Source organism: Syzygium oleosum, unplaced genomic scaffold, assembly GCF_021117445.2.
Source record: "Syzygium oleosum isolate NSW1041296 unplaced genomic scaffold, Sole_v2.1 Sole_v2.03, whole genome shotgun sequence".
NCBI lineage: Eukaryota > Viridiplantae > Streptophyta > Magnoliopsida > Myrtales > Myrtaceae > Syzygium > Syzygium oleosum.
In genome coordinates this window covers 8328279-8350353 of record NW_026607487.1, presented here as the reverse complement: position 1 = coordinate 8350353, position 22075 = coordinate 8328279, and the positions used below count along the sequence as shown (strand labels likewise).

The 22075-nt window shown below is 40.2% G+C and overlaps 3 protein-coding genes across 6 annotated transcripts; 2 read left to right on the top strand and 1 right to left on the bottom strand.

Annotated features, from left to right (window-relative positions):
• Window positions 1-262: 262 nt before the first annotated feature.
• On the bottom strand, window positions 263-4044 carry LOC115679047 (NADH--cytochrome b5 reductase 1-like). Its single transcript, XM_030602587.2, has 9 exons — window positions 3820-4044; window positions 3520-3661; window positions 3272-3362; window positions 3082-3159; window positions 2106-2186; window positions 1899-1988; window positions 1251-1316; window positions 722-808; window positions 263-642 (listed from the first exon to the last, which is right to left on the bottom strand). Exons 1-9 carry the CDS (start codon window positions 3926-3928, stop codon window positions 550-552), a joined length of 837 nt encoding a protein of 278 aa, XP_030458447.1. The 5' UTR covers window positions 3929-4044; the 3' UTR covers window positions 263-549.
• A 1502-nt stretch (window positions 4045-5546) lies between these two features.
• On the top strand, window positions 5547-14901 carry LOC115679046 (nibrin homolog). Of its 4 annotated transcripts, XM_030602583.2 has the most exons (14): window positions 5552-5945; window positions 6122-6175; window positions 6493-6757; window positions 6948-7036; window positions 8141-8268; window positions 9312-9358; window positions 9462-9570; window positions 10597-10683; window positions 11574-11736; window positions 12919-13439; window positions 13831-13892; window positions 13985-14087; window positions 14155-14213; window positions 14425-14901. In XM_030602583.2, the coding sequence occupies exons 1-13, from the start codon at window positions 5909-5911 to the stop codon at window positions 14206-14208; spliced, it is 1719 nt and encodes a 572-aa protein (XP_030458443.1). In that variant the 5' UTR covers window positions 5552-5908; the 3' UTR covers window positions 14209-14213; window positions 14425-14901. The 4 variants fall into 4 exon arrangements, with proteins under 4 accessions (XP_056165888.1, XP_056165886.1, XP_030458443.1 ...); XM_056309911.1 differs by lacking the exon at window positions 8141-8268 and having other exon boundaries at window positions 5551-5945; window positions 9322-9358; XM_056309912.1 differs by lacking the exons at window positions 9312-9358; window positions 9462-9570.
• Window positions 14902-19219: 4318 nt separating this feature from the next.
• Window positions 19220-21292, top strand: LOC130137817 (double-stranded RNA-binding protein 1-like). The gene is made up of 3 exons (XM_056310108.1): window positions 19220-19489; window positions 20326-20561; window positions 20714-21292. Exons 2-3 carry the CDS (start codon window positions 20442-20444, stop codon window positions 20981-20983), a joined length of 390 nt encoding a protein of 129 aa, XP_056166083.1. The 5' UTR covers window positions 19220-19489; window positions 20326-20441; the 3' UTR covers window positions 20984-21292.
• Window positions 21293-22075: the final 783 nt, after the last annotated feature.

Below are 22075 nucleotides of genomic sequence, written 5' to 3'. Positions count from 1 at the left end.
GTGTAGCTTCCTTTGTGCAAGTCCCGTAAGATGTTAAGCACGATAGCCGTCCAATGATTATGTCCATTTTTTTTTAGAAAAGTAATCAGCACCCATCATTGTCTCGATCACCGTCGTGCCTGATAAAACATGGTAAGAAGTCACATTCATCTTTCGGAACTTGCAGGAGCCAGGGCAAGGTTGAGGAAGCAGTGTCTACGGTTTCCTCTGCTTTGCATGTGAGATATGCTAAGTAGTTGGTAAAATATGCCATTACATGAACTGTAGGATAAGGATCTCTTTATTCTAGTTCTCCAAAATTAGCTTTAAGAGGAAATCCCATAAATGTGCCCACTACCACGGTTTAACATAAAAACGGAGATTAAGAACATTGAAAGTTGTTGGGCAAATCACTTGAAGACTGCATCAACAAGACAAAAATGTTTTAATTACGGAGCTGGACTTCAATAATTCCCTCATCCCCATGAGCTAATTGATCATCCGATCTGAGATGAATCTCGTGACAGGCTTTGATCCTACAAACAAATGGAAAGGTGGAGTTCCATGTGCCTAAAACTTGAACTGCATCTGGGGAGCGTATCCAAGCTCGTCAAGGTAAGCAGCCATCGCTCTGTTCATTGGTGGTGGTCCACACCTCAATACCTAAACATAGCATGATCCATTAATTTATTGATCAGAGAAAAGGAAAGATAGAGTAGGAAGTTATAAATCATGCACGTACCTGAATGTCACTGGCTGGTGCTGGGCAGTGAGTTTGAATCATCTCTTTGGATACGAAACCAACGCCACCATCCCATATTTCTGGCGGCTGCAACAGCACATGCTAAGTGAGTGATTTCATTACTAAAGTACCAAAAAAAATGTGAGTGGACCGATCAACAAAGTACAAGTCTGAATTTGCTTATTATAGCCACCAGTACCATGCGGAAGAACCATAGTAGCAGAGTGGAAATACATCTTTTGTATAATACTTTCTCCTACCAAATTGTCTGTCCTTAGTTTTTCTTCTTTCCTTTTTTTGATAAAAAATTTCGCACAGTGTTATATATGGCTTAGGGAGACGAGAGAAAATCATTCAAACATCTGGAAAGAGAGTTCTGATTCATGTCAGATGGGACAAGGAATTACAAGTTTAGGCACCAAGTTTTGTCATGTATGTCAGAGAGAACGCACACTTTCGCTAGATGCATGTCAAGAAAAGACAAAAGGAAAACCAAAAGATTAAACAAATAAAAGGAGAGGCACAAAACCTGATTCAAGACATAATAGACATTGAATTGATCAGGAAAACTCTGAGCAAAATTATCCAGCTCTTCCTGCAAAACGCGTTGGTAATATTATTGACCCACCCTTCAGATAGTAAAATTAGATAATCTCATGTAACTTCAATATTTGGTGAGGTACTCTTTAAATACAAATTCAATCGGCAGATCATGCAAGCAAAAGAGAGATCAGCAAAGAAAGATTATTTCCTGGAATAGATAATCCCATCTGCCTTATGGCTTTCTGAGCACTTTGTTCGCACAAAAGGCTAGGTTCCATAACATCAATTCAAATCGAAAGCAAATTAAACAACAAAATGTTGCCCAAAATGGTTCTGGCGTTACAGCCATCAGTTAGGACCTAGGTTGCTAAAACTTAACACAAGTGATTTCCGAAATGATACCTCAAAAGTAGAATTTTACTGCTGCATGAAGCAGAATCATGCATTCGAAAAGATGTCTCCAACAGAAAATTCGAATGCCTATCATGCTACATAGCTACTATTCAACTTTATGACCATTGCCTCGGATTCCAATTCAGATATCATCAAATATTGTTCATGTCATCCCATAGAACGAAAGAAGTTCAATTGAATATAATCAGAGAGAGAGAGAGAGAGAGAGAGAGACTCCAACCTTCAAAAGGATGTCCTCGTATGTCACATTGGCATAAATGAGGTGAATCTTGGTCTTGTCACCAGGATTCTCTAATATGGCTCTAGCGACCTAAGTGCATCCAAGGACATAGCGGCAATCATAAAAACCAAATCTTTTGGCATTATCATACCATCAGATAGGAAAACTATTTGCGTACTGCCCAAATTTGTCATCCTACATACACACCTGGAACATTGGAGTAATGCCAGTACCTCCAGCGAGCATCCCAAAAGCCCTCACTTGGCCAGGTTGATACTTGAAGCGACCCTAAGAAAAGATTAAAAGTACACTGAAGATAAATCTATTTTGACCATTACCAGCAGATAAATAATTCGGTTACACTCTGATTTTCGAGCATCAGACTTTGGCAAAGAGAATCAGCAGTGGACTCGTCATCTTCGAAAGGAGCAGTAACTGGGACTCTGTATGAGCTTCATTAATTTATTTATGTTGCATTGTGTACAATCATCTATATAATAAAAAATCTTGCTTAACATGTGGTGTGCAGCTAAAAAGACGAGCATTTAGATATATCCGATCCGATAGGCCATTGGCATATTACAACTGCATCAGAAATGTAATACACAAGACAGTTGAATGTTTACCATTCGTTATCTCTGTAGAGAGCAGTGAATAACACATCCAAAACTCATAATTAACTCGATAAAGCGTTCATGTAATTCAAGAGGCTTGACACAAAACGCTTTCATGAAGGAGCAATCTAGCCCATCTAAGGAAGCACAGCTTTTAGGAATGCAAACCTGAAGCACAACATCATATACGGTCTAAAATCTATAATCTCATCTTCGGTCCTTTTGCTGTTCGCCCTAATATATGCTTTGCCAGGACACAAATTCTAAATCTTAGTGAATAGCCTTCTGCTCGAGGCCATAATCTTTAGCGTGAGTCCCAAGGCAGTTGAAACAAAACTTCTCTTAACCCCCCAAAGAGAAACAGGCACCGTGACTAAAAAAATTCAACTTTTCGATTGCTGATAAGAAAATTTTCTGAAGCTACTAAACTAGGACACCAATTCCCAACCTGCTTCACATTAGAACATAGAGAATTGAAATGCTTAAGATGATCCATCACTCGACAACCTGAAATCATCAGCTACTGGAAACAAACTGTATTCTGAAACAAATTCTCTTAAAAATCGTACCTTAGGCCCCTTCACAGCCAAGTAATCACCTTCGCGCATTTCCCGGAAATGGTGGGACATCCTTCCCTGGGGATACATCTAATCTCAAGGAAAAAGAACAAAAAACAGATGACGTTGTGAATGCCTGGAAGAGGAGGGAAAAGAAAAGGGAACTATATCTGCCTCCCCAGTGAATTAATTCAGCCCAAACCTTTATAACTAGCTCAAAGTATCCAACATCAGAATCCAAAGTGGTCGGAGTGTAAGGCTTTGTGACTTCTTCACCGACACTATCCTTTCCTCTGTTATGGAAAAACACACAGAAAATTTTGACAATCAAATGCCTTACGATGTCCTTACGCGCGACTCCCCAAGCACATACAGAAACACCAAACACAAGCCACACATCACGAACTTAGTCATATTCAACCAAACGAAAAGGTCAACGAGAGCTGAAACCTGCAACTCATGTGCTGCCCAATCGGAAGCCCCAGGACCGAGCTCGGGGTAGGAAGAGCGAATCTAAACTTGGCGACGTTGTGGCTGAGCTGCGTCCTCTTGACGAGCTGAAACTCCTTGAAGTTGTCGGGATCAAGACAGCCTGGCACACATTCCGAAACGCCGCGAGTCAATCGAAATCGAAGGACGCAGAACGAATCTCAATCTCCGAAGGGAAGCCGGACGAGCCACGGGACGGAAAAACGGAAACGGGACGACGAGCACGGGGAACGGCGGTCCCGCGGACGGGGGGCGGCGTACCTTTAGGTTTCTTCTGGAGGTAGAAATAGTAGGCGGTGCCGGCTCCGATGGCGACGAGGGCGACGGCGATGCTCAGCATTTCGACGCGGTGAGACTGCAGCGGCTCCATTTCCCGGGGGGGCGCTTCGAGGAGCTGCGACCGGCGGCGACTCGAGGAAGACGAATCGCAGAGAGAGAGTGGAGGCAGGAAGCGAGCTCTCGCTGTTGGCTTCGCTCCGTCTCTTCTTTAGTTCGAGTTTGGTCTATTTTTGCGTGAAGCGGATGTGGAGCCGGTTGCAGGATAATCGGATAACGCACGGTTTCAGGTGATTCCCCTCTCATTCCCCATCAGATTTTTTTTGGCTTTTTTCTTTTTTTTTTTGAGGAATTTCCGAATAAAAACATTAAATGTTTTCGTTTTCTCAAATAAGAGCCTAAAGTGGATTTGGTATGAAGTGATCATGGCAGTTTTGAATAAAAACTTGAAGTGACCGTATCAAATAAGGGCCTAACCTCGCCGGCCTTATTTGAGAAATTGATGGTATCTTATGCCCTTATTTGAAATTTTAAGAAAGGAGGATCGCAACTGTAGAAAATTAGAAATGGCCCCGTTGAAACATTGATCCTTTACCCCTTGCCCATCTAAATTATTGAGTGGGAAAATGACACGAATAATCCTTGAAATGGCCCTTGAACTTTGCTCAATATGCAACGTGGTACTTGAACTTTAGCTCGATATGCAATGTGATTTTTGAAATTTTAATTTATTGTCTATATGGATAATATTGAACATTTTCGTATAGTTCGGGGACTACATTGAATATGTACCGAAATTCCAGAGACTACATCGACTAAATTAAAAGTCTATGGACCACAATGCACATTGGGTTAAAATTTATGAATCGCATTAGTCATTACATATTGGGTCAAAGTTCATGAATCATTTTTGTAATTATCTCTTCTCGAAACATGAAAAATACACGATCAAGCCCTCAACTTATTGGATTTATTTTCAATCAACTAATTTTATAGTCAATTCTGACAAGTTTAAGCTAATGTGACGCTCAAAAGATGGTCCAAAGTATAAGCTCGAATTTTGAAACAACCAATGTGAATATATTTCCCTTATAGTTTGGTTGGTGCAATTTAATTATTTTTGTTGTTGTACTCTCAAGTAGCACCAGTATGCCGGTTGGCTTCTATTTCCCAAGATCATAAATCATTTTGAATAGGGATATAAAATGGGTCTAGAACCCTCATATTTAATGGTGCATGTTAAAATATGCTTAAGTGGGTCCAAGGAATAGATGCCTAACAACTTAATGGGTTCATTTTGAAAGGTTTATGACTGAATTGATATAAATACAAGATGTTTAAGAGTTTTGTTTGGGTAACTTCCCTGTATGTTTTGTCACAATACATGCATACTTTTATAGTTATATATGCATTTCAATCTTTATGTTTTTTTAATGTTTTTTCTTTTATTTACTAACAAAATTTATCTAGTCAATTTATTTTTTTAATAAAAAATCTATTAAACTAACAAATTTTTATGAAGAGCTTAAAGCAGACATATAGAAGTATTTTAATAATATGAGTTGAGTCGTTAAAATTGTGCTAACACAAAAACGGGTCAATACAGGTTAAAACGTGTCAATCTGGGCCGATCCAAACTTGACCCGACCCACTAATTTGACGAGCCTGGTTTTGAGTCATATGCTTTGATCGAATCGGGATGGATGGACGAGAGTGAAATAGTTGATTGATTAACTCGGAGGCCTCCCCTGCAATACTTTTAAATTCGAGATGTGGTCCGAAATTCTTCCCAAATTTCAAGAAATCCAGCAGTGACACCAGGAAGTCCTAAACAGCTCGAGGACGGAGCCGACAGCGATAGCGACGGCGAGCGGCGAGCGGCGAGCGGCGAGCTCGTCCATCGCGCCGTTCATCGCACGCCGTGACGGTGGCCTGTTCCCTAACCTCTCGCGCTCGGTGCGTTCTCGGCCGGATCGCCAGACCCGACCCGAATCTCCCCCGGACCCTCCGGTTCTGCCCCTGTTTCACCGAAGCATCGCTGGCCCATAGGCGCGTTGATCGAAGGAAGCGAAGAATGGTGTGGGGACTTTTCCCGGCGGATTCGCTCTCAGGTAAGACGTCTCTAGTTCGCGCATGGAGGAACTCGCGGTTGTGTGGACCTCGGAGACGGGTCACTCTCTGCTGAAAAGGCCATGTGCTTCGAGTGTGATGATATAGCTTTTGGTTTGCATTTTCATGGCGGAATTGTTTCTGACGTGCGTTGTGTGTGTATCCGATGGCGAGGCAGGTGAAGAGAAGTACTATATCTTCAGCAAGGGGACTTATAAAGTGGGCCGAAAGGGTATGTTGCTGTGCATCTGATTCTTGAAAATGCCTTCGAGTATGTTGGTTTGGTTTCGATTCTTGTTGTGTGCGATCAGCATATGCGGGCCGGTTCCTCGAGGGGAACTCATTCTGTTTGTCGAGAAACATGAACTTACATTCAGCTAAGCCGGGTAACATTCAAAATCATGCATATGTATAAGCATACAAGCATTGCATCTGAACGTTGGCGCTAAAAATCCTATCTTCAAATTGGGCCATAACTCTGAATATGTTTGTTGGCTGTCTCCGAGTTATGCGGTTGCGATTTTTTTTCGCTCTTTGCTGTAATTACAGGTTGCGACATAATTATCAACAAAGACAAAGGAGTTTCGAGGATTCATGCAGAGATAACTGTCGCTGCAATGACTGATGCGAGTCCCTTGGCAGTCGCGTCTTCCGCCTCGTCTGCAAAGGTCCTGATAAGAGATTGCTCGAAGTATGGTACATTTATCAACAAAAATCTTGGCTCCCCGGAAAAGGTTCATGAGTTCCCTAACAAGCAAGCCACTTTAAAAGATTGCGATATGGTTTCTTTTGGAACTGGTAATGCAACCTACAGGTAACTGCATTCTTGTTTGGTGGTAAGAACATTTGCTCTGTTAATATTTCAAATGAATAGCATTCGCTTTTGCATAATCTTTTACATTAAGATTAACGATAAGTATATGAAAGGTCAAGATTGGCACTTGCATTGAAAGTGATGATTTCTTAATGAACACTTATTGATTATATCTTTTGAAATCTGGCAGGTTTTGTTTTGTACCACTTGTATTTTATGTCGTCTGCTCGGAATCTCCCTCATCATTTCGTTTTCTTGAAGAAAAAGTATCATCAATTGGTCAGTTCTCCTTATTTCTTTTTAAATCCCATAAGCTAGTTGGATTGCTTTATGATGTATGCTTGTGTGTCATATTGATTTGCTTTCTGAATAAATGAATGTTCTAATGTATTTTGGATGCTTTTAATAACTTCTTTTGAATTGGCAAAAGGTCGAGGGGTGGTGATAACTACCCACTGTGCATTTAGAATTGTAGTCCATTGCTTTTGTTTGTGGGCACAGCCCATGCATAATTATAGCTGCAAGGGGATGCAATGCAGCAGTCGGATTGTGAATAATGAGATGTCATTTGGTGAACATGGTAAATTGCAGTAATGGAAATGTTCTTTATGGAGGGTAAGGAAGATGCTAATTTTTTCTCCTTTGAGGCAAATGCTAGGTCCTTATATCGTTTCTTTTCTTTTATCATTTTCTTGGATGTGCTTGTACTTAGGATAGCTTCATACTATTGACTTGAGAAATAGTGGTGACTCCAGCATTCTTGGATGGTCCCTTGTTGTCAGTTTGCTGTGTTTTTGTTGGTGCATATCTGGACTGAACAAATAGCACTGAAGCTCCAGTAGCTACTGAAGTACCTAGCTGACTGGTGAATTCCTAGGCCGGGGGGGGGGGGGGGGGTGGCGAACTCATGAGTTTTGAAGATTTGAGAGTCTTACTGCCTTCTGGTTTTGTGGTTGCACTTTGATATCTCCAGATTAATAAATTGAGAAAGTGGCCCTTAAGGTTATATCCATGTACAGGTTTCTTAGGTGCCTGTGCACCATAGATCCTTTACCGGCTGCCCTTCTCTTTATGCAGATTTGATCAGGTCCATAAGAATGATCTTTCTTTCATTCTGCATTTGTTTTGGACTTTAGAGACTGCCTATATAGATGGTATTTTGTCTTCTACTGTGTTAATTTAAATAGAAGGGTTTTTGGCTACGATGAGATCTTTCATTCTGCATTTGTTTTGGACTTTAGAGACTGCCTATATAGATGGTATTTTGTCTTCTACTGTGTTAATTTAAATAGAAGGGTTTTTGGCTATGATGAGATGTTTAATTGGTTACCATGGTATTTCATATGGAGTTGTGGCCTCATGGTTAACTATTTTCTCAAGCAGGTGGTCTGGTAACTGAGAATTGTAGAGAGTGCACACATGTCCTTGTTGATCAATTCATGCAAGTCGAGGCAAGCCTGCTTGATGCAGTTGTGGCTAAGAAACATTTTGTGCTTAGTAGCTGGCTTGAGGTAAAATTATATTAAACATCTCCCAGAACTTCTTTCTGCTTGTCACTTGGCAATCTAGTTAGACATTATCATTGATGATTTTCCACTTTCTTAATGGATTTAATTGGACAAACCTATTTGGCATTCAGATAAGGTCTTCAAAATAGTTCCACTAATTCTGATCAGTCTCATGTATGCATTCACATATTTCTCGTGGTCTAAAGTTTTCCTATCATTATTTGTTATTGGTAAGATAAATCCATCTCTTGTTCTTCGGTTTACGTGACTAGCTGTTTGGTGGCTAGTGTCTTGAAAGGTGGAAGGTTTTAGGTGTTGATTCAAGGTACAATATTGCAGTGTTCCGTGGGATTGGTGGAGCGGATTCTGCCTTTTTTTAGGGAACTTCTCTTTTTTCAAAGTCATTTTTTGTTCAGTTAACTATTATTAAAGTTTCTCCCCTTCCTCTCCTTCTTTCTTATATGTGCTTTCTTTCTGGATTGATTTTAAAGGTTATATATGTAGCTGTTAGGGAACTGGTCGAGTTTCGTAGAGTGGTGTAATATGTGTTTGGGAGGGAAATGGGCCTTCAGGGTGTCGGGAATTCCAAAGCACATATATCATGTCACTGAGAGCTGAGGGCTTTCAGATTTCACTTTTCTTCCTGACCCAGGACTGCTTTCTTCTTCTTCTTCTTCTTCTTTTTTTTTGGTAAGGATTCTTCTTCTTCTTTTTTAATCCCACAGTCCTGTAAAATATGACTATAGTCATTAATTACATGCGATTTCTTTGGGAAAACCAAGGCTTTAATGTTCTTCCGACCTTTCTTGCTTTTGGCATGTAGCATCACTGTATTTGAATAATACAAACAAAATCTTATGTTGAGACGTTGACAGTCAGATGGAAACCGAATTTGAAAACTGGTCTGCATTTATTAAATTATACAAGTGCCACAGGAATAGGATAGGGGCCTGATGGTGGTTAATCTTTATCAATACTCAACATGTCTTAGATACATTGCCAGTCAAAATTGTTTCTACAAGTATCTGATTGATGCTTTATTCTAGTATCTTGCAGGAAAAAATATCTTGAATGAGATCCCTAGCTACACTTCGTAAGTTTATTCCATTCTAGCTTGATTGCACGCGGTTTTTTCTCGACAAAATACTATATATGTGCATCTCATTTGAATAACCACAATGTTTATTTCCAATCAGCCACCTTCCAACAATAGTAGCTGAAGGAGTATCAGTCAAAGTTGCCGAACCTAAAGCTCGTGAAACTTGTTTGGGGGGATATACTTTCTTATTGGAACCAATGCAGATGGTACTCCACCATCCTTTAATCACTTAAAAATATTTTCAGGTCTTGATCACAATTTATTTGTCTGCTCAACTTTGTTGCTTGCTATTTTTCCATTGAAAATATGGTGCATAATTTCATTTGTGGTTGGGACTTAGAAATAGGGATGGCACCTCAATGTTTCAGCAGGGCACTTGCCACCACTGGCTTTATTTTTTTTTTAGGGATTTTGTGTATTTTTACTAAAAAAAAAGGTTGTTTGCATGTTTTTTTTACCTCTGGCCCCTTAAAAAATTTACTTGTTAACTTTGACCCATGTATCTCGTATAATGTTTCACTTATGTGTCTTGTTTGTTAAATTTGCATAGAATTTGACATGGTTGTTATAATTTCATGCTTTTTCAATATATGAAAAAAAATAAAAATACTCCACTTAAGATTAATTAGCATCATTATATTGTTGCACCCACTGTCAAGATGGTCTAGCTCCATCCATGCTTATAATGCTAAAATTGTTCCATCAATTCATGCTTATTGGCACTGATAAATTCCTAGGCTTGAAATAGAGGAGGCAACTTTGACCCAGGAATACAACATAAAATTGACTTCAAATTAATGTTTCAGCTTCTTAATAATGTCTTGTGTGATTGATCTGCTTTTAACATGATAGGCGAAGAAGGCAAGTCTTATGTTTTGCAATATCTACGCTGAGATGTTTGAGCCACTATTTCATCTATTGATGCCATTTCCTTTAAAATTGCACCGTTTGGATATTCTAACAATTGGATTATTTAACTTGGAAAGAGGAGTTTTCTTTCTTGTGTTTCCTGGTTATACAAATGGGTCTAGTGATGTTGTTTGGGTTCATATAGTTGATTAACGCTTTTGTATCTGGTTGATGTATCTAGGCATTTACCAACTTGGACTAGTAAAAAGCATGACCATGAAGTGTTAAGTGATGCAAATGACCGCCTTACCAGATTTATCTATGCAGAACCTGATATGATCTCAACGTGATATTGAAGTTATCTTTTATTTCTCGATATGCAGTATAAGTTTGGAGATAAACTGCAGATGCTGTTGGGCGTAGCTGGTGCAAAGATTCTTTCAGCTAATGAATTCCATTTTTCTAGCCAAGTATGTATTTCATTCCATAGGTAATGTCACCTTGTTTGTAAACTGAAAGCTTCTAGTCATCTGCATGTGGGTAGTGAATGAACTACGTAGGTGGCATGCCATCTCTAATGCTATACATGGTGTTTATGTAATTATTACACTTAAATGCTGTCACTATCTTAATCACGGTATTGTTAAGTTGAATGGAACTTATCTAGCCATTTACATACAAATACATCTCATAGTAACAATTCCTTTTGGAAGTTCAAGCTGTCTGTGAATATATTTTTTCTCTATTCCAACATCTACCAGCAGTTAACTTTTTCATTGAAAGATCTACAAAACATTTAATCATCAACCCAGTAAGGATGGAGCTAGGACGTCCGGCCAGAGTATGCACTAAAATAATGATTAATGAGCAGAAAATATTTCTAATGTGGATATTTTGTTATTTGTGTTTTGCACTAGAGATGTTTAAGCCTGCAAGATTACATATTTGCGATCATAAATACGAATGCAAGTTTGAAACCTTGTTATAGTTGCATTTTTTTACTTCTCAAACTTTGCTGTGCCTGGAATCCTTGGATCAAATTAGTGGAAGTCATAGTTAAATTGGGTCAAAGCCTACAAAGCAATAAATCATCAATTCCTTGCGGGGAAAATTAATTATATGTAATTAAGGGAGTTCAGCTTCAGTCGGGCCAACTGCCCCTACTGAATTCCCTTACACAGAGTTCTGAATTCCACTTGCAGTGAGCAACAATACCTAGCAAGAGAAAACTTCTCTTGTTGAATAGCATGATTGATGTGGCAGGAATAAGATGTTGTTCGTTCTGTCTTGCTGTTTTTGTATTATACATGCCTGAGTTCCTGCTGACACGTTTCGCGGACGCCTTTTGCTTGTACTATAGGCATTGGAGTTTGAGAATAATCGAGTTGTGTATGTCATGCCTAGAAGAACTGTGGATAGTCGCTCCAGCAAAGTCAGTTTATTGTTTCGAGTTAATGAACTGGATTTGGTATGCGCTGTTTTGTCTGCGCATCTGGACACTTCCTCACTTATATCACCATCCGGTAAGACCTTTTAATAATAATATGACCATACGATGTCAAATCAAATGCACTTATACACTTGAACTACTTTTCTCTTCTATATTGGTATATATTTGCATAATTTGTTGACATCAGCCGACACCCTTATCAGCAAGCATTTCTTTGGTGTGTTTTCTTTTCCTGGAAAACTTTGATATAAGCCTAACATAGAAGGCTGGTGGGTCAACTTTACTGTTGCCAATGGCTATAAATACCAATTGTGTGATTTTAATAACATAGAATTCAGCAGCCTGAATCTTGTGAGCTACTGGGCTCTTGATAAGAGCCGAGAAGAAAGAGAAAGCGATTGAACAGATTTTTAAGATTCTGTCAATATCCTTTGGCTGAATCTGCTTGTTGACCTCTGATGCAGAGTTGAGGAGACTGCTAGAAAATACCAAATTGATGTTTCCTACAAAATTCAGGGTTTCCTGGGCTGTCTGATCTACTATGTCAAGCCATCCCAAGCAGTTGAAAGAATGCCTGATAAGATGGGCCAACAATAACCTAAAGAAGTAAATCTGAAATATGGCCAGAAACTTAGGAAAAACCATTCTTTTCCATATGAAAGAAATTAAGACATTCTCTGTGCCATTTAGTGGATAAAGTTTTGCTGCTGCTTGGAAAAGCCATTTGCTAATTTTGGAGAACTTTCAACTTGAAAAGCATCCAACTTCTTCCTCTTTGAAGATGGTGAATATGAAGTATCTATAATTGTGGGGAAGACGTTCTACTTTTTTGTTGATAAGTTACTTGAACAATAAAAGATCTTCTGCTGCACTCAATATGTTGGTGCATTCGTTTTTATGCTTTCCGTGGTACTTTGCAATAATGATAGTTAAGTCCATTCTGCTGTTTGCTGTACCCACTAGTTAACGTTTCATCTGAACAATAGTAAGAGGCGGAGGACTTTGTTTCCAGGTACTATGACCATGCTTCATGAGATTTGAGATAGGAGACTGACAGCTATATGTGTATCCATTCAATTGTGCTTGGTCCTGCAGTAACATTGTTACATCTAATTTCTGAGGAGGGTTTGTATGCTGCTACATGGAAGAACTAGTCAACCCTCATATCAAACAATGAATAATTTTTTTAGTGTGAGATTCTTTGCCATTTTTGAGTCAGAGTATGCATTAATAGTCAAATCTGTCCTTTTTCCAGTAATTGTTTCGTCTTCCTGCTCTACGGACGAGACAGTGGTAGCTGACTCAGAGGCAGAAGATGAAACTGCGACATCAATGCGTTTAGCTTCCCCTGTTCATCTAGAAAAACACACTGTGCCTGACGATTCAGGAAAAGCTTCCCGAAATGGTGTTGTAGCTGATTCAGAAAATGACCATGCTATGAGCAACAAGTATCACTGTGACGACATTGTGGTTAGAAGTGAGAGAACCTCCACATCGACGCATGCAACTTCCCCTGTTAATCTAGAAAAACTAACCATGCCTAAAGATTCAGGAAAAGCTTCCACAAATTGTGTTGCAGCTGAATCAGAAAATGACCGTGCTATGAACAATAAGTACATCTGTGATGACATTTTGATCAAAAGTGACAGAACCGATGAGTCTGCTGAAGGATCTTCAGATATTATCTACAGCCAGGATTTAATAGTAAGGCGCACTACTTTACCTGCAACGAGCTCTGTGGATGGCTCTGGAGTGAACTTTAAACGCTTTAGAAAGGTATTCATTCTCTGATTCATTTACGCCCCTGCTACTTAATTTTCAAGTTAGGTATGGTTTCCAGTCTATCCAGAAAGCAGAGATACTAAGTTGTGTATATATTTCTTGCCATTAATGTTCAGTGTGTTCTATGCCGTTTGCGATCTTAATTACAATCTAGTGGTTTATTCATAGTTCGTCACCTTATGCTGCTTTGCACATTCCTGATGGAATAAAAGTTTGTTGGCCTTCTCTCAGCTTATGAAAAGGACACAATTTGTAATTGCCAGTATTATTTTTTCCTTCCCACAGCAAGTTGCCAGTTAGGCATATGATGGCATTTTGTGGCAGATTCGATCTGCTGAATTTTGGGTATACATGTGCCTAATTTTGTGCTGCAATTCAATTCTAGAAAAATACTCCATCGGGGAATAGCTTCACCAATCTCGTTCCATTTTCAAAATTTCCTTACAAGTAAGTTTGTTGTCCTCAATACATCTTAGCCTCTTGCCTTGTTAAGGCTTTTGTTAGATTGATCTTCACATGATTAATATTCTGTGGTGTAGGGAATCAGACTACAGAAATGAGCAACTGGAGGAATCAGTCAGGGAAGAAAAGAAGAGGAAACAAATGGAAGCCATGGCCGAAGACCTATTTAATAATGATAAGGTGATCTGTTTATGCTGAAGATGAATGAGGGCGATGACTGAGAACTGACCATTTTCTAATTTTGCAGGGAAGAAAGCGTGGGGCTGCGGGTTCCCTTCGCAGGCTTCTTACGCGCAGTTGACTTGGGTAATAATTTACTTGTGCTATTTTCAAGGACACTGGGGAAATAAAGGAAATAACTTTAAGCACGAGGATCGTGTTGGGCATCAAGGCTTATACTTTTGGGCCATGTTTGAGATGCCGATGTTTTAGGCGTCTCAAACACCCGCATAGGCATAGATCTGCACGTGTGGACACAAACAATTAACTCGACGTGTGACTTTGCACTTTCACACAGGCAATTCAAACAAACAGTCACGGCAGCTCCAGTTCACATCCAGGGATTATGTCGAGCCGGGAAAACAGTCGCTGCTCATGTAACTTTTCCACTGCTCGAAGCCGGAGCTTCGTCTGCATATGAGCATTTTTGGGTTTACAATGGAAAAGTCAGGCTCTGAATTTATTTTGGAGATGCGGAACCAATTCTTGCCACACCATTTGGTTCTTCAAGCTTGGAACCCCGTCCTAGGAGAGAACTCTATGTTTATAGATGAACTGACTAGCTCTCAGTCTTGGAGGCTTGGAGACTTCCCTTTCATCAATCGAGACCTCTAACACGTTGGCCATCGTGTTCTTTTCCGACTTGTGGTATGCATTATCTTCATGTAAAGTCCTGTGAATACTGAGCTCTTGTTGCCTTGCTGTCACATTGGCCACTCTTTTTACCCTCATGAATTATCTTCGGTGGCAAAAGTCAGATATAGTCCTTTGCCAAGATGACTAGCACGGTTCTCCTTTTTTGTTTTTTGAAAATATAGAAAACGTACCTCATATTTTACCTAATAAACCAATTACAATTTGACCCCAAAAAAAACCACTTTTAAATCTCCACTTTTAGAAATATCAACTACATATTTAAATTCTACCTTTGAAGATCACAATTTATATCAATTATCCTTGTGTTCCTATTTGCGAAGATGTCATTCTTTTTCGTATAAGGTAACAGCTATATTCACCCAACTATAACTACTCCATAGGCCACTTTGAGAGTTTAAATGACAAAACAACCCGACTTCCGAATCCCATAGGCCATCCACACCCACCGGCGAGCTCTATGAGCAAGAGTTGGTATCAACTTAATGAAATTAAAAACCATCGAATCAAATGTAAGCAATGATCCCAGCGAAAAAGAAAATCCCAACCAGAGCAAAATCGAGCAACATCCTTGATGAACGATTGGGCAACAAGTCTTGAATAAGCAAATCAACGAGTGAAACAAACCTTGCAAAGAGATGTGAGGACACACGCTCGTAACACTAGCTAGCATTAGGCAACGAACTTCTGGGCTTCTCCAGAACTACAACGTGCACCTTTTTGATCTCTGCCATCAAATGCTCCTAAGCATCCCAGCAAGCAGAGTAAATATTCAATTGAGCAATTGATCCCATAAAGAACCACTTTTATGTCGTCCTTCATGAGATGATCTCTGCCCTCAAACGCTCATAAGCATCCCAACAAGCAGAGGAAATACTGAATTGAGCAATGGATCCGAGAGAGAGAGAGAGAGAGTTTTGCCAGAGAGGAAGTCATCGAGAGACATAAGGCCCGACTCTATGTCGAGATTTGAGAAGGTAATTGTCATGGCTTTCGCTGGATTGGACACGCGAAGAGTCGATGCGAATGAGGGAAGTGAAGCAACGAGCTTGAACCTTCAATCAAGGTGGCGAAGCAGTAGAGAGAGAGAGAGACTTTGATTCTTGCTATTTAATTATGGTAATTTGTTTGGATGACTAGTGGCTTTTCGCCAGGAGGTAATTCTCATGCAAACACCATATGAATTTGAAATAGATGATAGAGCATCCTAGGAAAATTGTTCAAAAAATCCTAAATTTGTTGTACGACGGTCAATTCAATTTTAAAACTTTCAATTATACCAATTTAGTTTTAAACCTTTTTACAATTTGTCAATGTAATATTCTCAGCCAATTTTGGCCGGAAATCATTGACGTGGATGCTAGCCACCCTATGTGGTATGGCTAACGTGGATAATTTTTTTAATAATTTTTTTTATAGATTTCTTTTCTTTTCTTTTATTTTCTTTTTTCAAATTGCTAAGGCTAGCTACTGGGCAAGAATTGCGAAGCCCTCATCAGCCGAGGGTGAGGACTCGCGAGGGCAAGTGAGGGCGGGAAATAAGATTAAAGAAAGAAGAAAAATGAAGGGAAAGAAAAGGAAAAAAGGAAAAATGGAAAAAAAGTCAACAAATATTATAAAACGTTGCAAAAATCGTCCACATTAGCGTTGGTCAGCGTCCACGTAAGTGATTTCTGCGCAAAATTAGCTGGAAGGAGTATATCAATAAATTGTCAAAAGGTTTAGAACTAAATCGGCACAATTTAAAGGTTTATAACAGAATTGACCCATGTATAACATGTTTAGGACTTTTTGGATAATTTTTCTGAATACTGTTCCATGTCTCAATTCATTCGCTCGAGTCTTGAGCACCATCGGAATTCAACTGTACAAACAGCCCCCGTTGAGGCTCCTTATCATAATTTTTCTAGTAATATTACATTTTTAATCCGTTTGTTTCACAAAAAATTAAATGATTCGAAATTTTTTCTTAAAAAGTACTAATTATATCGCTCGGAATAATTAGTCGGTAAAAAATATTTTTATTATCAATAACAATATATGCGTGAATGCTTTCGTGGATGACGAAAATATTTTCTGCTCATTGATTTTTATAAGCGATACAAGCTATTATTTATAGGGAATTGTTTCCCAAAACGTGAAATTTTTTTCGTGAAAGAAACCGACCCTTCATATTACTTGATTCTCGGAATCGGAACAATGAGATAGCTTTTATTTACATGTTCGATATAACAGCAAGGTTTTTTACAGTGCAAGAACGAGTACTCCAAGGCTGAAATTTTGTCGAAACCTGCATATTCACAAAGAGAGATCTCATCCCTCGATGAGATCAAGAATCGATTTTGGTACTTTCCCCCTTCCTACGATGCCTCGTCGGCATCATTCTTGCGAAGGTTTTTTCGGCTTGCGAGTTCGCCTGTCCTTCTCCCCGATCGTTCTGGATCTCCTCTTTCTCATGCCGGGAACTTCGATCTCGCAATCGGGTAGAATTTTTCCGCAGTGCGGGCATTGCCTGCAACAGTAATGCAGCTGCTGCCTTAGCAAAAGGAAAACGTGTCGAAACGGTCTGTTCGAACGACCCATCGATCGAAGATGGAGAGAAAACGACGGGTCGATAATGGGTTGATCAGATCGGATCAGATGTATCTATCCATGTCAACAGAAAAACGGGAAATCGCGATTTCGAACGAAGGATCAAAAGAAGTGGAGATCTCTGTACTTAAAAGATACGAGCATAAAGATTAGGCTCACCAGAGTATGTGCTTCATGTTCTTGGTGATGGTATGTTCCGAGTCGACATAACTCAGGCAATGGCTGCACCATTCCATCACTCCTAAGTGGAGGAGAAAGACGGGATCGACGTATAAATACAAGTCATGTATTTATTTAAAGCTTGAATATACTTTCATGTTACCTATTAGGTTTCACAAATATTTCAATTCCGGGTTTCCATAATTATATACGTTTCCTTTCTTGGGACCCAAGAAATCCGAACTTTGACCATTACTACTCTGTTTGGCTTAAGCTATATGAGGAAACTTCTTGATTGCTTCGGACTCGGTCATCAAGTTTCACTAGAAGAATATAAACATCGTTTGTCAATTGGGGCTATTTCTGTTATGTAATAAAGCCGAAATCAATTTACGTTCGGAAAAATTACTCATTTTTTTTCCTTTTTTATGATAAGGAGATGGAGAGTGACGTTGATGGGTCAACGCATAAATATACCAAATACGTTAGTTTAGAGGAAGTAATCTTTTTTTATACATATTTGATGATAGAATGATTATTCTCGATGATTAATTTAATAGTTACTTAGCTATTTTGTGGGATAATCTTCTTTATTTGCGGAATTCTCTGACCTTTTGAAATCATGACCGAGTTGAGATATAAATTTTCGAGTTACCTAATGCTAAGTTTCGACCATCTTGACCCTGGCGTGAGCATGAAGTCCGCTTCAATCTGGGAATCGGGTCGGTTCTTGATTCAAGAAATTGAGAACCGGTCTAAATCGGATAGGGCCTCGATTGTAGGGATTGAACAGGAGATTTTACCCAAGACCGGTTCAAAGCCGATTGGCCCGGGTAGGACAGCTCTTTGATCAGCCAAGGGTGCCTTTACATGTATGGCAAAAAATAAAGAAAAGTGAACCTACTGCTTTGGGGATTATCTCTTAGTTTCGAGGATAATTGCTTAACTGGGATATCTTCATTTAAAAAGATTGAATCTTGCTATTTATAAAGTGTTAACAAACCGAAACCACTCAATTCGGAATCGGGAACTAGCCGGTTAGGTTCCAGGCCGGTTCCAAACCTATAGCTGATTTAGTTTCCCGGTTCCCGTTTCTTGGAATAGGGACTTGAAAGGTTGGTTCCAAATCGTACATCGGAACTGATCACCTCAACTTGATCCGACCCAGTCGGACCATTAGGCCAAATAGTAATCTCTTATACGACTTTGATTGGTCTCGCTAATTAAATGAATGTATGGTGCACGCCTTTTGGAACAATCTATGACTTTTGAAGAATCTTGTATGGAATCTGATCTAGGATTGACATAACCGTGGATCAGCCGTGATAACGAATCTAGTTAAAAATAGCTATAATGAATGTGATCCAGCAAATGAGGATCTTGATCCGACAAATGAGGATCGAGACGAGAATTTCCATACGACCTCATTTTTCTAACGATTTGTTCATCTGATCGAACGAGGAAAGGAGAAGTTATCGGGTGCACCTAATACGGTAAGCCCCAATTCATCTGAACCGTTAAGATTTCGTCGGATCCACGTGGATCTCGTAGCATCCGACGGTTGATGCACTTAATGTTTTTTATTTTTTATTTTTGTGTGGAGGAAACAGAACTATGTTCCGCAAGTACTCTACACCACGCGAAGCACGCTCCTCTGTAAACCTCTCTTCTTCTTCTTCTTCTTCTTCTTCTTCTTCTTCTTCCTGGCTGGAGTCTGGGGAGAGAGAGAGAATGTACAAGCGCAAGTTGCAGGAGGAGTGCCAGGCAAGGAAAATGGGGACTGCCGAGCTACTCCACGATCAGAGACGGACCGGAGCACAGGCCTCGCTTCCGGCCCTCCGTCTCCGTCGACGGCCAGTCCTTTGACTCTCCCGCGGCCTGCGATACCTCCAGACGCGCCCAGGACGAAGCTGCCAAGCTCGCTTTCCTTTCCCTCTCTCCTTCGCCTCATACTCCAAGTAAGCACCGAGTAAATCTCTCTCTCAAGTTCTACTAGTCCTTGTGCTCGGTTTGTTCCAGGGGAAAGAGTTTTCTCGTGACTCTTTTGACATGTATAGCTCTCGTGTGTGTTTTACAGTCGCGAACAGTTGTGTCGCAGCGTGTGTTCCGCATTGCTCATGTCCTGTTCATTATGTTCATCGCTTCTGAATCCGTGGAGAGGGTAAGCCGAGCGCTGACGGCTCTTCCACCGCCGCAAAACAGCACATCGAACGACTATCCAACGACAGTGATGACGATGACGATGACGACCGTGGCGATTTCCCTGAAACCAAGCCGAAGGGGCTCGGTTTCTTTGGCAGCGGTGAGGTGTAGTTTCTCCCGTGCTGTCCTCAACTTTCGTTTCTACTGTAAAGACCTTTTGGACCAAGAACAGAAAGGGGGACCCTGCCAATTCCGTGTGTCTACTCTATTTTAGTCGGTTCTTTTGGGCACCGCCCGCTTTGGCAATGTAATCCTCAGGCCGTCGATTGAATCGCAAGAAAGGAAATGTGCTGATGCAATCGCTAGGGAAATTCTGAACCAAGATTGCTGCTACGAAAAAGTTAGAGAGGGCTGAAGCATCTACTGCATCTCATTTCTTGATCTGAACGTTTAGTTCTGTTGAGCATTCTTGATGCATGATCAATCAATTAGTCGATTTATTCTCGTGGTTATGACGAAAACTCTTATCTCCAAGTTTGGCCAAATGGATGGTACTTTAAACTAATTGTTGTTCCGTTTCTCGTGATTGAGGATAGAGCTTGCTATCTTGTGTGACTAGTTTTGCTTTCACTTACCTAACTTATGTTTGTAGATTCGAAGAACCAATGCGAGAGCCAGCTGCAGAATTATACTCAGCGGAGAAATCTCGGTTTGCCTGTATATTCCCGCACAAGTCATGGACCCCCTCATGCCCGTCGATTTCGGGCCATGGCTGTAGTCGATGGATGTACATTTGAAAGCCCTCGATACTTCAACACTTTGAAGGAAGCGGAGCACGCGGCTGCGAAGATTGCTCTGATGTCATTATCGGCTGATAGATTTCAGGAGGTAAGTTCCCCATACGATACTCCCAATGTTCTGGTGCTTGTTTCGTCGTCACAAATCTATCGACGTCATAATCTCCGTAGATTCTTGGTAAAATTATGCCCTTTCATCTTTGCCTTCAGGATGTCCTGCATTGTTACAAGAATCTCTTACAGGAGCTAGCACAAAGAGACGGTTTACCCATGCCAGTTTATACGGCTACAAGGACCAGTTCACCTCGCGGTCCGATGTTTGTATCGTCTGTTGATATAGGAGGAGGGTCATTTCTTGGGGAAGAAGGGAACTCCAAGAAGCAAGCGGAGATGAAAGCTGCGCGAGTTGCTTATTCCATTCTGACAGAGAGAATCGGCGATTTTTCAACCAAAGCAGGAGACTCTGAGCCCGAGGCCGCAACCGTCACTGCAGGGATCGACTCATCTACTTGAGGAATGCACTTAGAGAAAACGGCTGAAGGTGGAAGTACTTCCGTCTCGTCCAAAGCACAACTTGACCATTCGGCCATCCCCTTTGTAGAGTCGAGCTTTCCGGATATTGCATTTCCTGAAGCCATCACCGTGTTACCGATAAGCGACGACAAATGGGTTGCTGCGAGCTTGGAATTCCCAAATGACTAAGGCTGTTAGTTTTGTGCAGCTTCCCGATGATTTTCTTCGATGACATCGGACGGACATAGATAACGGTTCAGCATCTATATCACTAACTAGCTCGTTATACCTAAAGCGATCATTGTCAGACTCTAGAACTCTGTCAGACTTCGATTGGATTTCTCTGTATAGGCTCTTCATTTGCATACTACAGTCATCTGATGTTCTATGTTCATTGTTCTCTGGACATTTTTTTGGTGCGATGATGCTCTCAGCCCTATAACATAATCTAGAATCACCAGCTTGATCGGAAAAATTGCCGGAAGCGACCGATGAGCACTCAACCGACGATGGCAGCCATCGGAAACTCAGGAACCTCAGACAGCTTCAGGCAAACCTGGAACAACTCCTGAGACAGCAACAAAGCTCCGAAGCAATCTCGTTTTAGAAGAGCTCTAGGAATATCATACCATTTTGCAAACGTTTTCGGTCATAGTTTTAAAAATTTTCAACTCTCTTAAATATTGAAAAAAGAGAAAATAAAGTTTCCCATAAAAAAATGAAAATCATCACATACAATGGCATGATGCATATTTATTTTCAATTCGAGACGAGGACAAAAATCGCGAAAAATTTCTAATCAGATAATTTCAGAATTTCCTCCAATTTTTGGATGAATATGGAACGTAGCTATATTTTTAATTCTCCTTTATTATATTTTTTGTTAAGGACATTTCTCTTCTCGAGCCTTATTAGCATAACAGTCTTTGGATTATTGTGAGAGTTACAACACGTTGTGAGCTATAAATTCTTAAAGGAGTGGAATTCACAATAATTTCTAAATTAATTGATATTTATTTTTTTAGTTCAAAATAAGCCGTTAGATCAAGGACTATCGCATAAACATTTCTCTTTTCGCTTCCAAGCGAAGCA

What these genes read in the sequence shown, in the direction of transcription:
- LOC115679046 (XM_030602583.2), top strand. Translation starts at nt 5,909, where the DNA reads ATGGTGTGGGGACTTTTCCCGGCGGATTCGCTCTCAG. An exon ending in TTATAAAGTGGGCCGAAAGG is followed by an intron (nt 6,176 to 6,492) that starts GTATGTTGCTGT and finishes CTGTAATTACAG; the next exon opens with GTTGCGACATAATTATCAAC. An exon ending in GAGATCCCTAGCTACACTTC is followed by an intron (nt 9,359 to 9,461) that starts GTAAGTTTATTC and finishes ATTTCCAATCAG; the next exon opens with CCACCTTCCAACAATAGTAG.
- LOC115679047 (XM_030602587.2), bottom strand. Translation starts at nt 3,928, where the DNA reads ATGGAGCCGCTGCAGTCTCACCGCGTCGAAATGCTGAGCATCGCCGTC. An exon ending in CCTCCAGAAGAAACCTAAAG is followed by an intron (nt 3,662 to 3,819) that starts GTACGCCGCCCC and finishes AATGTGTGCCAG; the next exon opens with GCTGTCTTGATCCCGACAAC. An exon ending in ACTTTGAGCTAGTTATAAAG is followed by an intron (nt 3,160 to 3,271) that starts GTTTGGGCTGAA and finishes CCTTGAGATTAG; the next exon opens with ATGTATCCCCAGGGAAGGAT.
- LOC130137817 (XM_056310108.1), top strand. Translation starts at nt 20,442, where the DNA reads ATGGCTGTAGTCGATGGATGTACATTTGAAAGCCCTCGATACTTCAAC. An exon ending in CGGCTGATAGATTTCAGGAG is followed by an intron (nt 20,562 to 20,713) that starts GTAAGTTCCCCA and finishes AATCTCTTACAG; the next exon opens with GAGCTAGCACAAAGAGACGG.